The sequence below is a fragment of the Macrobrachium nipponense genome, chromosome 23 (assembly GCF_015104395.2).
Source record: "Macrobrachium nipponense isolate FS-2020 chromosome 23, ASM1510439v2, whole genome shotgun sequence".
Lineage (NCBI taxonomy): Eukaryota > Metazoa > Arthropoda > Malacostraca > Decapoda > Palaemonidae > Macrobrachium > Macrobrachium nipponense.
The window spans coordinates 81,823,690-81,841,628 of record NC_061090.1 but is presented as its reverse complement, the minus strand read 5'-3'; the positions used below and the strand labels follow the sequence as shown (position 1 = coordinate 81,841,628).

At 41.6% G+C, this 17,939-nt stretch overlaps 1 protein-coding gene across 1 annotated transcript in view; it reads left to right on the top strand.

The window, feature by feature from the left end:
* The first annotated feature begins 5,831 nt into the window (after nucleotides 1-5,831).
* Nucleotides 5,832-17,939, top strand: part of LOC135202188 (RING-box protein 1A) — a 38,109-nt gene continuing 26,001 nt past the window's right edge. The window contains exon 1 of the mRNA XM_064231447.1: nucleotides 5,832-5,983. Within this exon, the coding sequence (XP_064087517.1) occupies nucleotides 5,888-5,983 (96 nt within the window). The 5' untranslated portion in view covers nucleotides 5,832-5,887. The remainder of the gene's footprint in view (nucleotides 5,984-17,939) is intronic.

Sequence of the window (17,939 nt, the reverse complement as noted above, 5' to 3'; positions counted from 1 at the left end):
TAAGGGGAAATTAATAAGATGAAATAAGTGAAAATGAATAAAATTATGAAATTACTGAGAAGAATAAGAAAATGAAATAAGAGAAAATTAATAAAATTATAAAATAAGAGAAAATTAATAAAATTATAAAATAAGATAAGATTCATAGAATGATAAATTTAGCGAAAATGAATAAGATGATAAAATAAGAGAAAATGAACAAAATTATAAAATATGAGTGAAACTGATTAAAATGATGAAATTAGTGCAAGCGAATAAAATCATGAAATAAGTAAAAATAAATAAAATTATGAAATGAGTGAAAATGAATAAAATAGCCAAGGTGGAAATGACTGCGTCTCAGATCACAACTGCTATAAAGACAGAGAGAGAGAGAGAGAGAGAGAGATCTTCGTGTCCGGATAGAAGACTGATGGTTGGCTAAACTGACGAGTCACAAACAGGATAATTAATCAGAGAGGGGGGGGGAAATATATTCGTAATGGACCAGAAGACAGCGAGAGGAGACTAAGGAATTTTCCAGTGAATGGAGAAGAAGAGACGATATTGGTTTGTAAAGGAAGCTAAGACTAATTACCATTAACCCTTCTAGGTATCCTTTGAAAGGCACAAATTGCTCAAACCATATATATATATATATAATATATATATCTATATATATATAATATATATATAATATATATATATATATGCAGAGTGAACCAAAAGTAGGTGGACAGTAGATGATAACATTTGTTTTGAGGTTATGTATATATACAGTTATGATAATTGTTACAATGAAATTTTATATACAATTATTACATTTATAATTGAATTTTATTTTATACAATAATACATTGTAGAGACACTAATATATATATATATATGAATAACTTGATCACGAAGTATATAAAACATGATGCTATGTATAAATAAAGGTTTTTGCCACGAAGGAAAAAATGAAAAGCGAGATAGCCAAGCACTTTCGGTCTAGTGCGACCCTTTACTCAGGCATTAGACGAAAGTGCTTGGCTATCTCGCTTTTCCTTTTTTCCTTCGTGGCAAAAAACCTTTATATATATAATATATATATATATATATATATATAGATATATATATGTATATATAATTACATATATAATCTTATATATGACTTTCTATCTCTCTTTATAGCAGTTGTGATCTGAGACGTAGTCATTATCACCTTGGTTATATTATTAATTTTCACTTATTTCATCATTTTATTCGTTTTCACACACACACACACACACACACACACACACACACACACATATATATATTATATATATATATATATATATATATATATATATATATACACGTATAAATATACCCACAACATCGTTATATGTAGTATAACCTGAACACAATCCCTATTTCTCCTACTGTCCACCTACTTTTGGTATGTGTGTATGCATGTATGTACATATGTGTATTTGTTTTTATTTTCATCAGTGTTAGTTGGGAATGTAATTAGCAATCTATCAGAGATATTACATGTACTACACCCCTCGTACGCATCAATATCCGATTTCTTCTCTCTGAATTTATGAATCCAGAAATATCCGATGAAATCCACCCCCCCCCCCTTTTACTTCTTATTAAAATCGAAATCATTCAAGATCGTTAAGAGAACCCGGGTGTAGTATCAGTACGCTGAAGGAAATACCACCCCTACACACCCTTCTGGGAAGTGGCTTTCGGTTAGGGAAGGAGTTTGTTATGCTTATACATTCCCTTTAGTCTTTGTTCAAAGCTGATGTCTCTTTGCGATATAGCTTCCCTTCTCTCGCATCAACACTAAAAAATGTTTAACGTTTTTCTCAGATTCATGGCATGATAACTCAATGTCCTTTGCTGACAATTAGTCATTCTCTCTCACTCCCTCTTTCTGCTCTGCTATACTTTCCAACTGTGTATTTTCCCACTAAGATCAGTGTACTGACTCCCTAAAGTATTAGCTAATGCCAATTACGTACGAAATTAGATGTAAATCCTTTTATATAAATGCATCATCTATTTAATTTCATCCAAAGTATTTTAATCGTAGCAATAACAAAAGCAGAACGAGGTGTAAGACTGTGTCCAGATTCCTTTCATAATCTCTTGAATACCTAAAGTGGATGTCAGATTCAGCAGAGAGAAACTTAACGGTCATCTAGTGCTTTTATTGAATGTGTATTCATTCTTAATGTCAAGCCACGGAGAGTATATAAGTATTAGTTTCGTAACTGTCATTCAGATGCAACGTACATTTCTGCGTACAATATACATTACTATATTACCCGAGTTGTAACATTTATATACTTAGGAATCTAGGCATTTCTTGTCCTGTTTTATATACTACCAGTCAGTTGGTAACAAGAAATGACCTCAATGCAGTTGACTTGGGACAGTCTGTCTCTACTGTAGGAAAGCGCGGCTTTTATCCGCATAACTGATATATATCTGTTGGATAATCGATGCTACTGTGCTCGGAGAGAGAGAGACAGAGAGAGAGAGAGAGAGAGAGAGAGAGAGAGAGAGAGAGAGGAACGGGTCCTGGGCCACCTAACCCACAAACTGTCGTCTGTCGATTACTACATTTGATACACTATGCATTAGATAAACCTCATTCGCTAGTCTAATTAATAAAAATAAATGTAATGTCAATCTAGATCATCCGAAACTAGTTCACACACACGCATATATATATATATATATATATATATATATATATATATATATATATATATATATATATATCACATCTTATGCCCAGTAACCAAACAATATAAGTATGCATGTCAACCGGAAATATCGGATTGACGTCTGCACGGAGAGAGAGGGAGAGAGAGAGAGATATCTCGAACCGGATTGTAACGTATTTCGTGCCATAAAGGTTCAATCTTCCTTAAACGGAACGGAATATCAGGTTTCTTTACAGCTTCTCAGATCAACGAATGAGCCTAAAAAAAATATGTTGATAGTTCTACTTCATGATTCATGAGATATGTTTGTTTTCAACCATATTAATTCGCGTATCATTGTGATTAATTTGATTGATTCTATATTTTAAAGTATTCTCAGAGAAGCATTTAAAAAACCAGTAGATAAAAACAAAAAAAAAAACATGCAGGACCTAGGAAGGCCAAGCGGTCGGTTGGAATGATAATACATTGAAAGTGACTCATACTTGAGACCGGACCGTTGCGGTATGGTAAAACACCTCCTTGTCCACATAATATAACGTTCGTTCTGCCCTTCCTCCCCGCCTACATGCCCAAGTTATTCCTCAGCATTATGCCTTTTCTCAAAATGTCTCGATTAAATAGAAACTGTCGACTTGCTTGCTGGTTCAGTTGCTGAAATTTGAACTGTGGTTGCCTTGGGTCATTCAACTTACTTATCGCTCGGGTGTTCAATATGCACAGAAAACTGCTTGATCTCTTGATCCTACTGGAACAGTAAATGTTATTAAGTAAATGTATGAATAAAAAGAAAATCTGTGAACTGAGTGAATTGTATTACTGATGAATGTGCATAGCATGATTTATGTTAAGATATATATATATATATATATATATATATATATATATATATATATATATATATATATATATATATATATATATATATATATATATATATATTGTTTGGCACACGGTACATTAGCTTAGGTGCCAGATTCAAGATTCATTGAAAATGGGCGATGATTATTATATATTTTGTATATTCATCTGGGTCATTTTTGACTCCTTCAGTACAATTACATAAGCGTACAATTCTTACTATTTTACGTTCCTGGTAACACTAAGCTCAATTGAAAATAAAATACTTAATAATTGATTTACATCTGCCTATACACTAAGGCCCTTCCATTCCAATAGCTCGTCTCCTCATCCACCTTATAATTTTTTTAAGCCTACGTCTCCTCCTTCCTCACAAAACCTGCTACATGTTTTCGTTAATATGATATCTTCCTTTTTTCACGTATCCAAACCATTTCAAGTAGTAGTTATGGGTCGAGGCAATGCCTTTGCAACGGCGCCTCTTAATCTTGAGTTTTTTGTTTATTTGTTGAGCTCTTTCCTTTTTTTCTCTCTTTTTTTCCACATCAAGTATATGGTTTCTTTCCCTATTTCGTTGTTACCTGTAAATAGAAATTTTCCAACTATGTCACTTTCCTTCTCTTCATAGGGTTGCTGTAGCCCTATTTGCTTTAACACGTTCTTCTCTATAAGTACAACAATATAAGAGGAAATGAAATATGTCTTCTACTGTATTATGGCAAAAAGGACAACAGGTGTTCTCATTCTGGTGCCTTTTTGCTATATTTAAATTAAGAGAGTTGGTTCTGGCTATGAAGAGAAGTATTGAACCAGTAGAATTATCATAAATTTCTTCATCTTTTATTTCTCTTTTCCACATTTTATATATATTCACAGTCACTTTATTTTCTAAGTCTTCTTTCCACCTCGCTGTGTCCCAGATTCTGGCTTTGTCCTTTATTTCTGTTTTGGACATTCCTTCCAATTTTCTTGAATTGATTTTAACTTCATGCATGTACTTTTCCACTGTTTTCCACCAGTTCCTTTCCTTTACTTGCATATCTGTAATTATTTTCTTCAGTATCTCTTTCCGTCCATTTAAAGTATTATTTACATAGCTTATCTTTCCATTCATAATTCTACTTTTCATGGAAGATGCTCCTATCTCCCCCTTTAATGTGGCTACTACTGTACTTCTACATGATCCTAATATTTTCCTATATACCCCATTCTCTATTCTTTGTAATTTTTCTATTTCTTTGTCTGTTAGATTAACCACATTGGTTCCATATAAGACTGATGGTAGAGCTATATTTTTCCAGAATGTTTTACTTATTAGAACTTTGTTGCAGCTTTTTTCTATCACGGAATAGGTTAGGTTGGCCAACTTCTGTGCTTTATCCAACATTTCCTTTTTCTGTAGCTTAAACAGGTTTCTAGAATCATTTATCTTTATTCCTAAATATGTTATGTTCTCCCTCACTTTTATAGTCTCTATCTCTTCTGGTTGTAGCCTTCATATTGAAAATAATGATGGGACACTTTTACCAATTTTTTCATCCATGTTAACTTTTTCCCATTTCCACAACTTCACATTTCTCACCTTTAAACCCCTCTTAATCTTCACAACCACACTTTACTTTCCCAAAGGAGATTTTATCCACCGTTCCCTCATTCTTTCTAAATTTTAGTTCCATCATCATCCATCCATACTGCAATTCATAATTCTGTCTTTTGAACCTTCATATACTGTAATTACCTTATTAACTTTAACATTACCTTCTTATGCAACATGAATGTGTATTATCAGTCTTTGCATGCACCATCATCAAGAACTCTGCATTATCAACAAGCATCGATAATAATACTGTATTTATTTTAGCGCATTTTATTTTGTTAAAAGCGTTTACATATTACGAATATCTGAATTATAATTAACAAGAAACAGAGAATTATAGAATAAATTTGTGTTGATTAAATTACAGTGAAAAGCAAGTAAAAATAATAAAAACGCACCATTTTGAGTGCTTATCTTTGTACTATAATTTACTCTCCATGATCATTTTCATTTTACTATTGTTTATTCTAGAATCTAGTTTACTCTAGAATCTAGACCTTTGTTGTCCTAACGTTATGGAACGATAGACAGCATAACACTAAAGAAACGTTCTTTACAAGTGACATCCAAAAACATAAATATGGCTCTTTTATCCTTTTAATTTAGGAAAAAATGAGTCGAAAGGCTCGTGAATTAATTATTATACCGCACAATAATAATTAAAAGCCATGGGTGGCATTGATAAAAAAAAGTGTCATAACGAACGGACTCGACACCCATTCCCCGACTGGAAAGGAAGATGTCAGCGATGGAGGTCGATCCACAGGAAGAAGAGGTCGAGGTACCTTCCTCAAGCACATCCAAAGCCGACAAGAAGAGATTCGAAGTGAAAAAGGTAACTGCAGCCTATCAGTCATCCATCTCGCCCATTATGATGAAAGGGGGCAGAAAGGGTGACTCGTAAAATGAGAAGTCCCGTGGTCGTGTTGTCAAAACAATGTGTTGTGACTCGTTAGCCATCGAAACTGGGTATGATACCAAATACCCAAGACGTCTTTCCTTAAAAACATGAGGCTGTTAACCATTGTCTCGAGAATATGCATGCCAATTTGGCCTACCTACGTTAGGGGTAGCTAACCTAGGCTAGTAGGTATAGGTAGGCTATTGGTTTTTGCTAAAAATTAAGAGAAAACTTTCGTAAAATTTTGGTAGGTGTCCCAAGTCACTGCTCCCTTATGAGCGTGGAAGTTTTCAGTAGATCTTTTATCCAGGCGTTTGTTTATGTATATTTCATTTGATTACTAGCCTATATTATGTATCATCATTGTTTTACATTTTATATTCATCCACAAGGGGTTGGTACAAAACACGGTGCCCATTTTGCTCTTAAACCAGAAGTTAGCATACCTAGAAGTTTGCAGTTGTAGTTTCAAGTTTTAGGGTAAACAACCGCATGGACTGGCCCAACACACTGACATTCACGGATGGCCACCTTTGAAAAAGTACTTAGGGTAAAACACCGCGTGGCCTGCAGCAGGCCAACGACGATCAATGCATGCCACCCTCCAAAAAAGTACATTATAACGTGTCCTGACACCGGAGACGGGCATCAGTCACGACTTCTTGTCGGTGAGAGACGGAGCTTAAACCTCTACTCTCCTTTCGAAGTAAGTATTTTCTCCAAAGTTAGAAATTAAGGCCAAATTTAAAGCATTAAACTGAGGGTAGTGAAAAGGGTGTCCAACGCAGTGCAAATCTCACCAAAACGCTTTCAAAATTTTTACTTATCCTTAAATATCTTAGAAGATTGACGCCATCTCTATGTTTGTGGAGTCGCTTGTGTCAACAAACTTCCCATTTCCTGTGATCAATCTGCACACCACTTGTACCCACAGATGCTGGGGCACTTTCATCACAACAATCAGAACACTGTCCCTAACCATGACGTTTTTTAAGGAAACTACTGTTTTGGTAGAAGACGACGACGAAGCGTGCACTAGATAATTATTTAAATAAATAGTAAAACATCAATATTTTGCATATTTATGATGATTAATTTGAAAATATTCATTATTGGAAAAGTAACTCTATTCTGACTCAAATTTAAGTAATTATTTTTTGGAATTAGAACATTCTTTCAAGTCCTGTATTATGACATCACGACATCTTGACTTTTTTCGTACCTATTGTAAATGAATTGCTGTACTCAACTTTCTTGCAGAACAGTTTACCAGTTATTCATGCAGATTATCAGCTCTTCATGTAACTGTTATAATTGTAATGCGCATATATATCTATTATTTACTTTTTGGATATATGAAGATGTTTTACTGCTGGATTACCGCCGTAGTGTGACACAATTGCTTTCGCTCCCTGGGCCTCTATCTGTTTTCGCACCATAAGAAATTAATGGGGCCGAATTTGCAATGACCAGAAAGTCGTTAAAAGAGGAAAGTTAGCATTGAGGTGCATATGTTTTGATTGAGAAAAATACAAATTTATACAATAGCTAGCTTGTAAAAAATACTTTATTACAAAAAACTTGATTGACAACTAAGCAGCATACCTACTATGGGTTTCAGAGACGGTGCAAGCACGTTTTTTGGCAATATTTCTGTGACGAATACTCGTATCAGAACGAGATTTTGCTATAGTGTATTACACTCAGTGCCGTAATTTATAAGGGTATCGTGAATCACTAATCGTAAAGAATAACGACACTTGTCCTTGTACCAAGAGACAAAATCTCCATTATCCAGAAATGGATACGAACACACGTAAAAAGCTCCACCTACCCTCTCCCCCCACCTCCACCACTACCCCTGTCCTTCTTCCTTCCTTCACCTTCCTTTCTCTCTCTCTCTTGCCAATTGGTATGTGTTCACCCTCCAAACTGGGTATAAGACTTACACAAAATGTGGAAATTGGTGAAATTAGCCTATGTATTGAAAGTATATATACATAAATATTAAAGCAATTTTATCATTACTGCATTACTATGACAACTAGAATTCATGGAAACAGTTTATGATAATGCATCGGCGTATGTGTGAAGCTCCACTAATGTGGCGACGATGGTTTTGCCATTCTTAGCATGCAAACATTAAAGGTTACATTTATTTCTGGCATACAGTTATTAAAAAAATCAAAATACTACTAATATAGACTTAAATCAATGAAAAGTGCTAGCAAAAAAATATATATATAATCCACTAATCGTCATCTGCTCCGCAATGGTTTTCGGCAGCCAGATGTACGACAAGGTTAGAAACATTGGATTGTATCTACTTTAGAAATATCTGTAATTTTTTGGGGTAATTTGGTTGCAAGAAAGGGATAATAGACATGAATTAATTAAACATTTTGAAATAACAAAGTAAAGGTAAACTAAATAATAAGTAAAGTAAACAATTAAGGGAATAAAGCTTTGCACATCATAAACAGTGTCGTCGTCTGCTGCTCGTAACTGTGTTTGTGGAGTGAGTGCTTAGGAACCAGGAACAGCAACGTGGTTCAAGTGCAATGTGGAGTGAATTAAGACCAAAATGTGTATAATTACAATCAAATAAGCATTGTGGAGTTTCAGTTGTAGTGGCAGTAAGGATAAAACCACCGATTACAAGGTAAAAATGAACTCGGTTCAAACCATGCCCCAGGAATAACAAGTTTCATACTTTCACTAATATAGCCAACAAAATGTTCTTTGTTCCGATACGTATACAAACCCTCGGTCCTTTAACAATAGGAAGGTACCTAGCGGCAGCTAAACCGGTTGTAAGCTTCGTACAAGGGGGTTCAGTAGTTAACTACTTGTCCTGCAGTTGGCGGTCAGCTCGACTGCGAGGAGAGGAGTCAGTTTGCTTTCAGCCGCGCTAGTTGATGGACGTGCTGCTTCGTCTCTCTGCCCGCTTCTGTCATATGCTTGGTTGGCTTCACTGCGTGAAGACTTTTTTTGCTTTTCCTTTTACTTGTGTGCTATTGCAAGGATAAAAGTAAGTGCGTGTGTATTTTTGTATTCATAAGTGCTTTTTTGCTATGGATATGGAACTACAAGAGCCGGAGACCTCGCCCCCCCCATCAGCCGCAGATTGTGCCCTGGTGTTGGGGGCCATAAGTGTGGGGCCTTCCGATCATCTGTAGAGGTTGATCCTCATGATTTTTGTGCTCGGTGTAGAGGGCGAGAGTGCTCTCGCACCGAGACATGTGACACTTGTATTTTTTGGTCGGAGGAGCAGTGGGAGCGCTATGGGGGGGAGGAAGAAGCTGCGCAAGCCGGCCAAGGAGTCGGAGGAGGGTTCTCCGGCTACGCCCTTGGTCACGGACACATCTTCCTCTTTTCTCCCTTCGGGGGAGGTTTCTCACTCCCTCTCCTCTCTCGATCAGTCAAGCGTGGAGGGGGTGGCGAGATACCCCGACATCCAGTTGTACTTGGGGTCCTCCGTTCGCTGTCCCCCCCCCCCCCCCCACTAACTTACCCGACTTTTCCATCCTCGGACGGGCCTGGTACTCGCTGGGGCTGCAAGGGACACAGACGGTCCAGGGGCTGCTGAGTCACCTGGTGAGAGGAGCCATGCCTGTAACACACGGGCCGACCACCACGACTACCACGTCGGGCAACGCTGCTCCGCCGCACCTGGTGTACACTCAGCACGTAGCCACAGTGACCCCGACAGCCGCTGTGCAGGCACCGCTGCCGGAGGTCTCGATGCCCGCTGTGACGCTGCCACCTGGGTTTGCCGCTCCTGCTACAGCCCTGGACTTCCGGTGTCCCAAGAGCTCTCCTCTAGACCTGCCTCCTGTGCAGAGGATGCTGCCAGTTCCTGCCCCGCCTCCTGTTCCTGAGTATGCTGCCGCTCCAGCCCTGGTACCAGTTCCGTCTCCACAGGATGCAGTCACTCCTGAGATCCAGAGGTCGTTCGCGAAGGTAATTGCGCTGATTCGTCTGCACAACGACCTCAGAAAAGGATCGCTGCTCCCACCTACCGAGCCCACATCGGGCTTGGAGTCATTCTGGGGACCTAAGAAGGAACCCAGGACGACGGTGGGTCTGCTGCAATCAGCCTTGGCTGACAGCATACTGAGCCAAGTGGACGCTCTCGTCTCCGGACAGGAGGGCTTGCTTCGGTCCGGTAGGTCTGCCAAGCTCCTTCCTCCACCTCTACCGCGACAGAGGCGCCTCTACGTGCCTTCAGAGGACTCTCTGCCGCCCAAACAGGTTAACCCAGAGCTAGCCAGGGTAACTCCGGGGGTGTCTCTGCTGCAGCTCCTGTTGGAGAACCTTTGGTTCTCGCAGCAGGAGGCACTTGCCTTGGAATCTACCGCAATGGCGGCATTCCAAGCAGTCTCATGGCTCGACCTGTGGTCCCTCACAGTGTCGAAAACCACGGCCTCCTTGGGGAACATCACTCCTGAAGGGGACCCGGCTTTTGTGAGACTGTGCCAGTCTGGGGGTAGGGCCATCGCCTACCTGGCCCACCACGGCTAACCTGTGGGCCAACCTGGTTCTCCGGCGTAGAGACGCTGTTCTCACCCGAGTGACCAGGGCGGGTGGGCGTGAGGCGACTATAGGTCTTTGCAACGGACCGGTGCGGAGTTCCGCATTTCTCTTCCCCAGAGAGATGGTGGACGCTGCGGTGGAACAGCGGCGCACTGACGACAGTGACCGTCTTGTCCACCAGACAGTCTCCAAGGTGGCTGGGCAACCTCGGACGACTGCGGCTAAGCCCAAGAACTTAGCTACGCTTCCTCTGCGGCCAAGACGGTCGCCTCGTCGAAGCCGAGAGGAAAGACTCTCCCTTCGACTTCTGCTGTAAGGAGTGACCGCAACCAGCCCTCCTCCCACTCCTTCTCTCGAGGAGGATCTGGGAAGAAGTCAAAGAGAGGAGGGAAACGCTAGGGACGGCGTTCCCCCTCACCTGCTGCAGGAAGTGGGGGGGTGCCTGGCGAGCCATTGGGCAACATGGCAGCGCTACATTGCGGAGACCTGGATAGTAAACGTCCTTTGGGAGGGATATCTACTACCCTTCGAGTCTCTGCCACTCCTCACCTCCAACCCGGTCCATCTGCAAACCTATGTTCCTGGCTCAGCCAAGGACGTGACGCTTCGGCAGGAAGTAGAAGCCATGCTGAGCAAACGTGCTGTGGAGATCGTACAGGATCAGTCGCCGGGCTTCTACATTCGACTTTTCCTGGTGGAGAAGTCCTCGAGGGGCTGTCGCCCGGTGATAGATCCCTCTCCCCTGAACCGATTCGTTCGCCAGACTCAGTTCACAATGGAAATAGCACGTTCAGTGCTCGATTCCATCAGGGAAGACGACTTCATGCTTTTGGTGGATCTGAAGGACGCGTATTTCCAGATATCCATCCATCAATCCTCCAGGAAGTACCTCCGCTTAATCCTCGACGGGACGGTGTACCAATTCAGGACACTTTGTTTCGGTCTCTCAACCGCCCCACAGCTGTTCACGCGAGTGTTCACTCTGGTGTTGGCTTGGGCCCATTCGGTAGGGATACGACGATCGGTTAGTCCTGGCGAGCTCCCACTCGCAGTTGCTGCAGGACAGAGATCGAATCCTCGAATTCTGCCGCGATCTGGGAATCATAGTGAATTACAAGAAGTCAGATCTCAAGCCCAAGCAGAGGATGAAGTACCTGGGCATGCTGATTGACACGGTAGCAGGGCGAGTCTTCCCCGCAGATTAGTGGATCAGCAGGTTCAGGGAGGCAGCAAGACCGTTCCTTTCTCTACAGGAGCAACCAGCTCAGCAGTGGCAAGCCGTGATCAGCCACCTGTCATCTCTCGAGAAACTAGTCCCTCATGGGCATCTTCACCTGCGGTCTCTTCAGTGGAGACTAAAGGAGTGTTGGTCACAGGCAAGGGACCCTCCCATCTTCCCTGTGTCCCTCACGGAGGAGGTGAGGCAGGTGGCTGGACGATGGGAACCTCATAAGAGGAGTGCCTCTTTGCACTCTCTCTCTCTCTCTCTCTCTCCGTAGATGCTGCTCTTCTCGGACGCATCGACCGAGGGATGGAGTGCACACCTGGAGGAGTTGCTGACTGCAGGTGTGTGGGACCATCGTGACAAGCACCTTCACATCAACGGCCTGGAGCTCAAGGCAGCGTTCCTCGCCCTCCAAGAGTTCCGGGACCGTCTGGTGGGACACTCGGTGGTGTTGATGAGCGACAACACCACAGTAGTGGCGTACGTCAACAAGCAGGGGGGCCTAATGTCCCTCCCGCTACACCAGTTAACGTTGCAGGTGCACAAGTGCACAAGTGGGCCGCGGCACACTCAGTAGAGGTGTCAGCCCGCTACATTCCAGGCAAGAGGAATGTGGTAGCCGACAAGCTCAGCCGTCGGGATCAGGTGATAGGAACCGAATGGTCCCTTCATCCAGACGTGGCGGAAAGGCTCTTCAACCTGTGGGGGTGTCCAGTCGTGGATCTGTTCGCCACCCGGCACAACAGAAAACCAGGTTTTCTACTTAGTTGTGCTGGACCCATGGGCAGCTGCAGAGGATGCTCTTCAACATCCGTGGGACAACCTCTTCGTCTACACTTTTCCCCCGTTCTGTCTGATTCGCAAAGTGATCAGCAGGGCGCTGATCACTGAGAACCTTTGGATGATCCTGGTGGTGCCCAAACGACCTCAGGCCGTTTGGTATCCGGACCTGCTGGCTCTGCTTGCCGAAGCACCGAGAGAAATTCCCCCCTGGCATAACCTCCTGTGCCAGCCACACGTAGAACGGTACCACCAGTCCGTCGGGTCCCTGTGTCTTCACGGCTGGCTGTTATCCACCATCTCTTGCGAGCGAGAGGCTTTTCTTGCAGCACAGCAACAGAGATGGCTGGATACCTCAGACAGTCCTCTGCAGCTGTCTACCAGGGGAAGTGGTCCGTCTTCTGTGGTTGGTGTCGTGGACGGGGTCTCTCTCCTCTCAGAGCCACTCTTCAGCAGGTAGCGGATTTCCTCGTCTTCCTTCGCCGAGAGAAGCTCTTCTCCATCTCTGCAGTTAAAGGCTACAGAGCGGCCCTGGCCCTAGTCCTTAAACTGCGAGGTGTGGACATCTCTTCTTTCGAGATCTCCCTCCTGATGAAGAGCTTCGAGAGGTCTTGCCCACCCAGGGTGGGATGTGACTCTTGTCCATAGGAGTTTGACTCGCAGACCCTTCGAGCCACTCCGAGAGTCGTCAGGCAGGGATCTGACCCTCAAGACCCTCTTCTTGCTGGCCCTGGCATCGGCAAAGAGAGTAGGGGAACTTCATGGTCTTTCCTTCGATGTCAAGCATTCCAGGGGATGGGGATCCGTGACGCTCGGTTTCGTCCCGAACTTCGTAGCAAAGACTCAGAATCCTTCGGTCCCTGACGACTGGTTTGAGTCCTTCACGATCCCCTCCCTGAAGAATTTCACCAATAATGATGTGTATGAGATGCTGCTTTGTCCTGTGAGGGCGCTACGGCGCTATCGGAAGAGAACTCGACACCTCAGGCCTGAGTGTTGACGCCTCTTCGTTAGCACCGGGGTTACCAAGAAAGAAATTTCCAAGAACACTCTTTCTTTCTGGTTTCGTGAGGTGATCAGGAGGGCGTACGAGACAGCTGGTAGTGACGACACACATACCCTTCATCCGAGAGCCCATGAAGTCAGAGGTATTGGTCCAACCCTTGCGTTCCGCAAGAATTTCTCCCTGGCGCAGGTTCTGATGTTGGAAGCCAACAAGAGACAAACCCATGACTTCATTTTGGCTCTTGAAGTAGGAACTAGTTCTTGCCTTTTGCCATTTATAAGAGGTACGCTTGCCTCCCTCTTATAAATCTGGTCCAGAAGTCTGACCACTGATCCTGCGGTGCACACCCCGATCAGCTGGGCAGAGGCTAGGATCCCTCCCTATGCTCTTACGACCAGGGAGGGAATCCAAGGTAGGACGAACACCAGTCTGTTCATAAGACTCAGATTCCACCCACCAAGAAGTGAGTCTTCCTATTGTTAAAGGACCAAGGGTTTGTATACGTATCGGAACAAATAACAACTTGTCGGAAATTGTATTTTTCCTAACTATACAAACCTAAGGTCCTTTACATAGAGTCCCACCTCATGCCACCCCTCACTCTGCGTTTCCTGGGCCTAAAGCAAAGTGACTCTCCTCCTCGCAGTTGGGCTGACCGCCAACTGCCGGACAAGTAGTTAACTACTGAACCCCCTTGTTCAAAGCTTATGACCTGTTCAGCTGCCGCTAAGTACCTTCCTATTGTGAAAGGACCTCAGATTTGTATAGTTAGGAAAAATACAATTTCCGACAAATTGTTGTTTTAGTTCGTGTGGGGCTTTCATATATCACATTATGTTGATGACACTTCAGTCTTTTGAATGGTATGCTTAATGTTGTAATTGTATTCTTGTTTTGCCAATAAAATATAGAGTGAATAAGGCCTGGCCAGCGCGATGACGATGGATCGTCTGCGGTTGTTTACCCTAATCCCCCTAGCCCCACCTAACCTTATACATTCATGTATTTTACTTTTTTATTTATTTATTTATTTTTTTTTTCCAAAAACTCTAGCTTCACTGTGGTCCCCAGAATTGTGGGATACAAGGGGAGCTCAGTATCTCTAGAAGTAGGCCTAGCCTACCAGTTTGTATCTATAGTGAACATCAGAATCATTTTAATTACACTAAAAATAGGCAAATCGTTCCAACACAAAAAAATAACCAGGTTAACATATTTTCAACTTCTGGTTACGATTTTGGGTTACAGCAAATATTTATCAGACTACAAAGCTATACATTGGTCAGAATCAGAACATGTTGAAACAGGCTATATGGTTGTGTAAAAATGCCAAATTGTAAGCCCATTTTACTGTTTTATATTATTCCTCTCTTGAAAAATAAGTTGTATTATTCCTTTCTTGAAAAATAAGTTGTATTATTCCTCTCTTGAAAAATAAGTTGTATTATTCCTCTCTTGAAAAATAAGTTGTGTTGTATTATTCCTCTCTTGAAAAATAAGTTGTATTATTCCTCTCTTGAAAAATAAGTTGTATTATTCCTCTCTTGAAAAGTAAGTTCCCCACAGTGGTTGCACATAACTGTAGGGTATAAAGAGTTCCAATATCTTTGAATTAGCCTACTAATTTTTTTGCAGAATGAATATCAGAAATGTTAAAAAAAAAAAAAATTAGTATGGGTTTCAGTGCCTCCGTATGCTTACTATGGCCCTGGTGAGGTTATCCATGTTTAATTTTGCAGGATGTTGTTTAGTCTATCAGAGGATGAATAAGCATCCGTGACATAGAATCTCAAAGTCCATGAGTTTTTTTCAGTGAAAAATATTCACAAATTACTGTATTTTTATATAATTTTTGTGACATTGCCCTTTTAGCGCCTCAATGGTGTGGTTGGTTTGGTCTTGGCCTGCCACCTTGGTGGCTGCGAGTTCAATTTTTGGCCATTCCATTGAGGGGTTAGAAAATGACATTTTTATAATAATATAAAGTTTCACTTATACTTACCCGGTGGTTACATATAGCTGTCGTCTCCTGACGTCACGGCAGAATTTGAAATTCGCGGTAGCGCTAATAGTTTGACAGGTGATCCCTCTACTCCCGCCCTCTACCGGGTACCGGGAACCATTCCAACAATAAATCAGAAGTTTCATGCCTACCTGTCCATATGAGGGGAGGAGGGCGGGCTTCGTTATGTAACCACCGGCGGGTAAGTATAAGTGAAACTTTATATTATTATAAAAATGTCATTTTGTACATGCAACTTCCCCGGCAGATATATATACTTAGCTTATGTCTCTGACGTCCGACAGAAATTCGAATTTCGCGGCACACGCTGCAGGTAGGTCAGGTGATCTACCCCCTGCCGCTGGGTGGGTGGCAGGAATAGGAACCATTCCCGTTCTAGAACCAGATTTTCTCTGTCGCGGTAGTGTCAACATATGTTGTTGCTACCTCCTGACTTGATTTTCGTTTTTCATCGTCATCGATCTTCTGGGCTGTCTTTTGCAGGGAAGTACTGGGTCTTTGGTTCGGCATACGCTTTTATTAACTTTTTAATGAATTTGGTTTCGAAAATTTCGAAGAATATATGACGTGTAACTACCGAAATTTTCGGTAGACACTCACATACAGGCAGTCCCCGGGTTACGACGGGGGTTCCGTTCTTGAGACGCGTCGTAAGCCGAAAATCATCGTAAGCCGGAACGACGCTTGGAAATATGTCTTAAACTAATAAAAAGTTATAAAAACCTTACTTGTAATCCTTTGGTTACACTACATGTTGTTTCCTGTAGTTTTATGTACAACCTGGAGTTATTTTCATAAAAGAATGCTGGTTCTTGAAGGTAAAAACTATTGTAATCCTCTGGTGACACTACATTCTTGAAGTTTTATGTACAACCTGGAGTGATTTTGCAAAATCTTGAGGGCTACAAGAACAGCTGATTACTATTTACGTATCATATAGACTAATTAAAGTAAATGTATCTTTAAATAGGCTTATATATTAGTATCAACAAAACATTTCCTGCCATGAGTCAGAGGCCGTTTAATGAAACGAACACTTCTCTGTCCTATCTGTTCAGAAAATAAACGTTACGTCAATCCCCGAGACCATTGTTGCCAAAGCGTCTCTCTCTCTCTCTCTCTCTCTCTCTCTCTCTCTCTCTCTCTCTCTCTCTCTCTCTCTCTCTCTCTCTCTCTCTCTCTCTCTCTCTCTGATCAAATTACATTGGAAACTTGACATACGATTGCCCTAATATACGAATGTTTTGAGATACAACAGAAAATTTGCGAAAATACAAGCTTTGATATACAACGAAATATTTGAGATACGATTTTGCGATGAGTGTTAGTTGTATAGGCGACCGATAAATGGCGTTCAGTCTGTTTGTTTGTTGGTGCTGCATGTTAACACGTCGTTGTTTAGTTTGTTGTATTTGCGCCTATTTTTCGTGTTATTTTGTCTATTTTATTATTAACCATGGGTCTCAAAGCTAAAGACAAAGCAGGTGATAAGAAAAAAACCCAAGAAAATGATTTCGATGGAAGCAAAACATGAAATTATAGCAAAGCATGAACGTGGCGTTCGTATCGTCGATTTGGCAAACGAGTATGGTCGAAATCCTTCTACAATATCCACGATCATCAAGCAGAAGGAAGCTATAAAAACCCCCGAGACCATTGTTGCCAAAGCGTCTCTCTCTCTCTCTCTCTCTCTCTCTCTCTCTCTCTCTCTCTCTCTCCTCTCTCTCTCTCTGATCAAATTACGTACTGGATAATGTCTCTCTTGGATACTTCGATTTTGCCAAATATTGAGGGCTACAAGAACAGTTGATTACTATTTACGTATCATAGACTAATTAAAGTAAACGTATTCTTTAAATAGGCTTATATTATTAGTATCAACAAAACATTTACTGGCATGAGTCAGAGGCCGTTTTAACGAAACGAACACTTCTCTGTCCTTACTCGGAGCGTCGGAAGACGCTCTCTCTCTCTCTCTCTCTCTCTCTCTCTCTCTCTCTCTCTCTCTCTCTGATCAAATTACTGGATAATGTCTCTCTTTTGGATACTTGGAATTTGCGTTGTAATCTAACCAGAAACTTCGTTTTGTTATTATTACTGGAAACAAGCAATGATTTTTTCATTATTTGCGCTTTTGGACTGTTATATGTAAACTAGTATGTATTCATTCGCTCGGAAACTAGTTCCGCATATGAGGCGTCACTAAAAAACATAGAAAAATACAACATAAAAAGTGTCGAAAATCATCATAATCTCAAAATTTTTGTTGTAATCTAACCAGAAACTTATTTTTATTAATATACTGTGCTAAACTATAAAG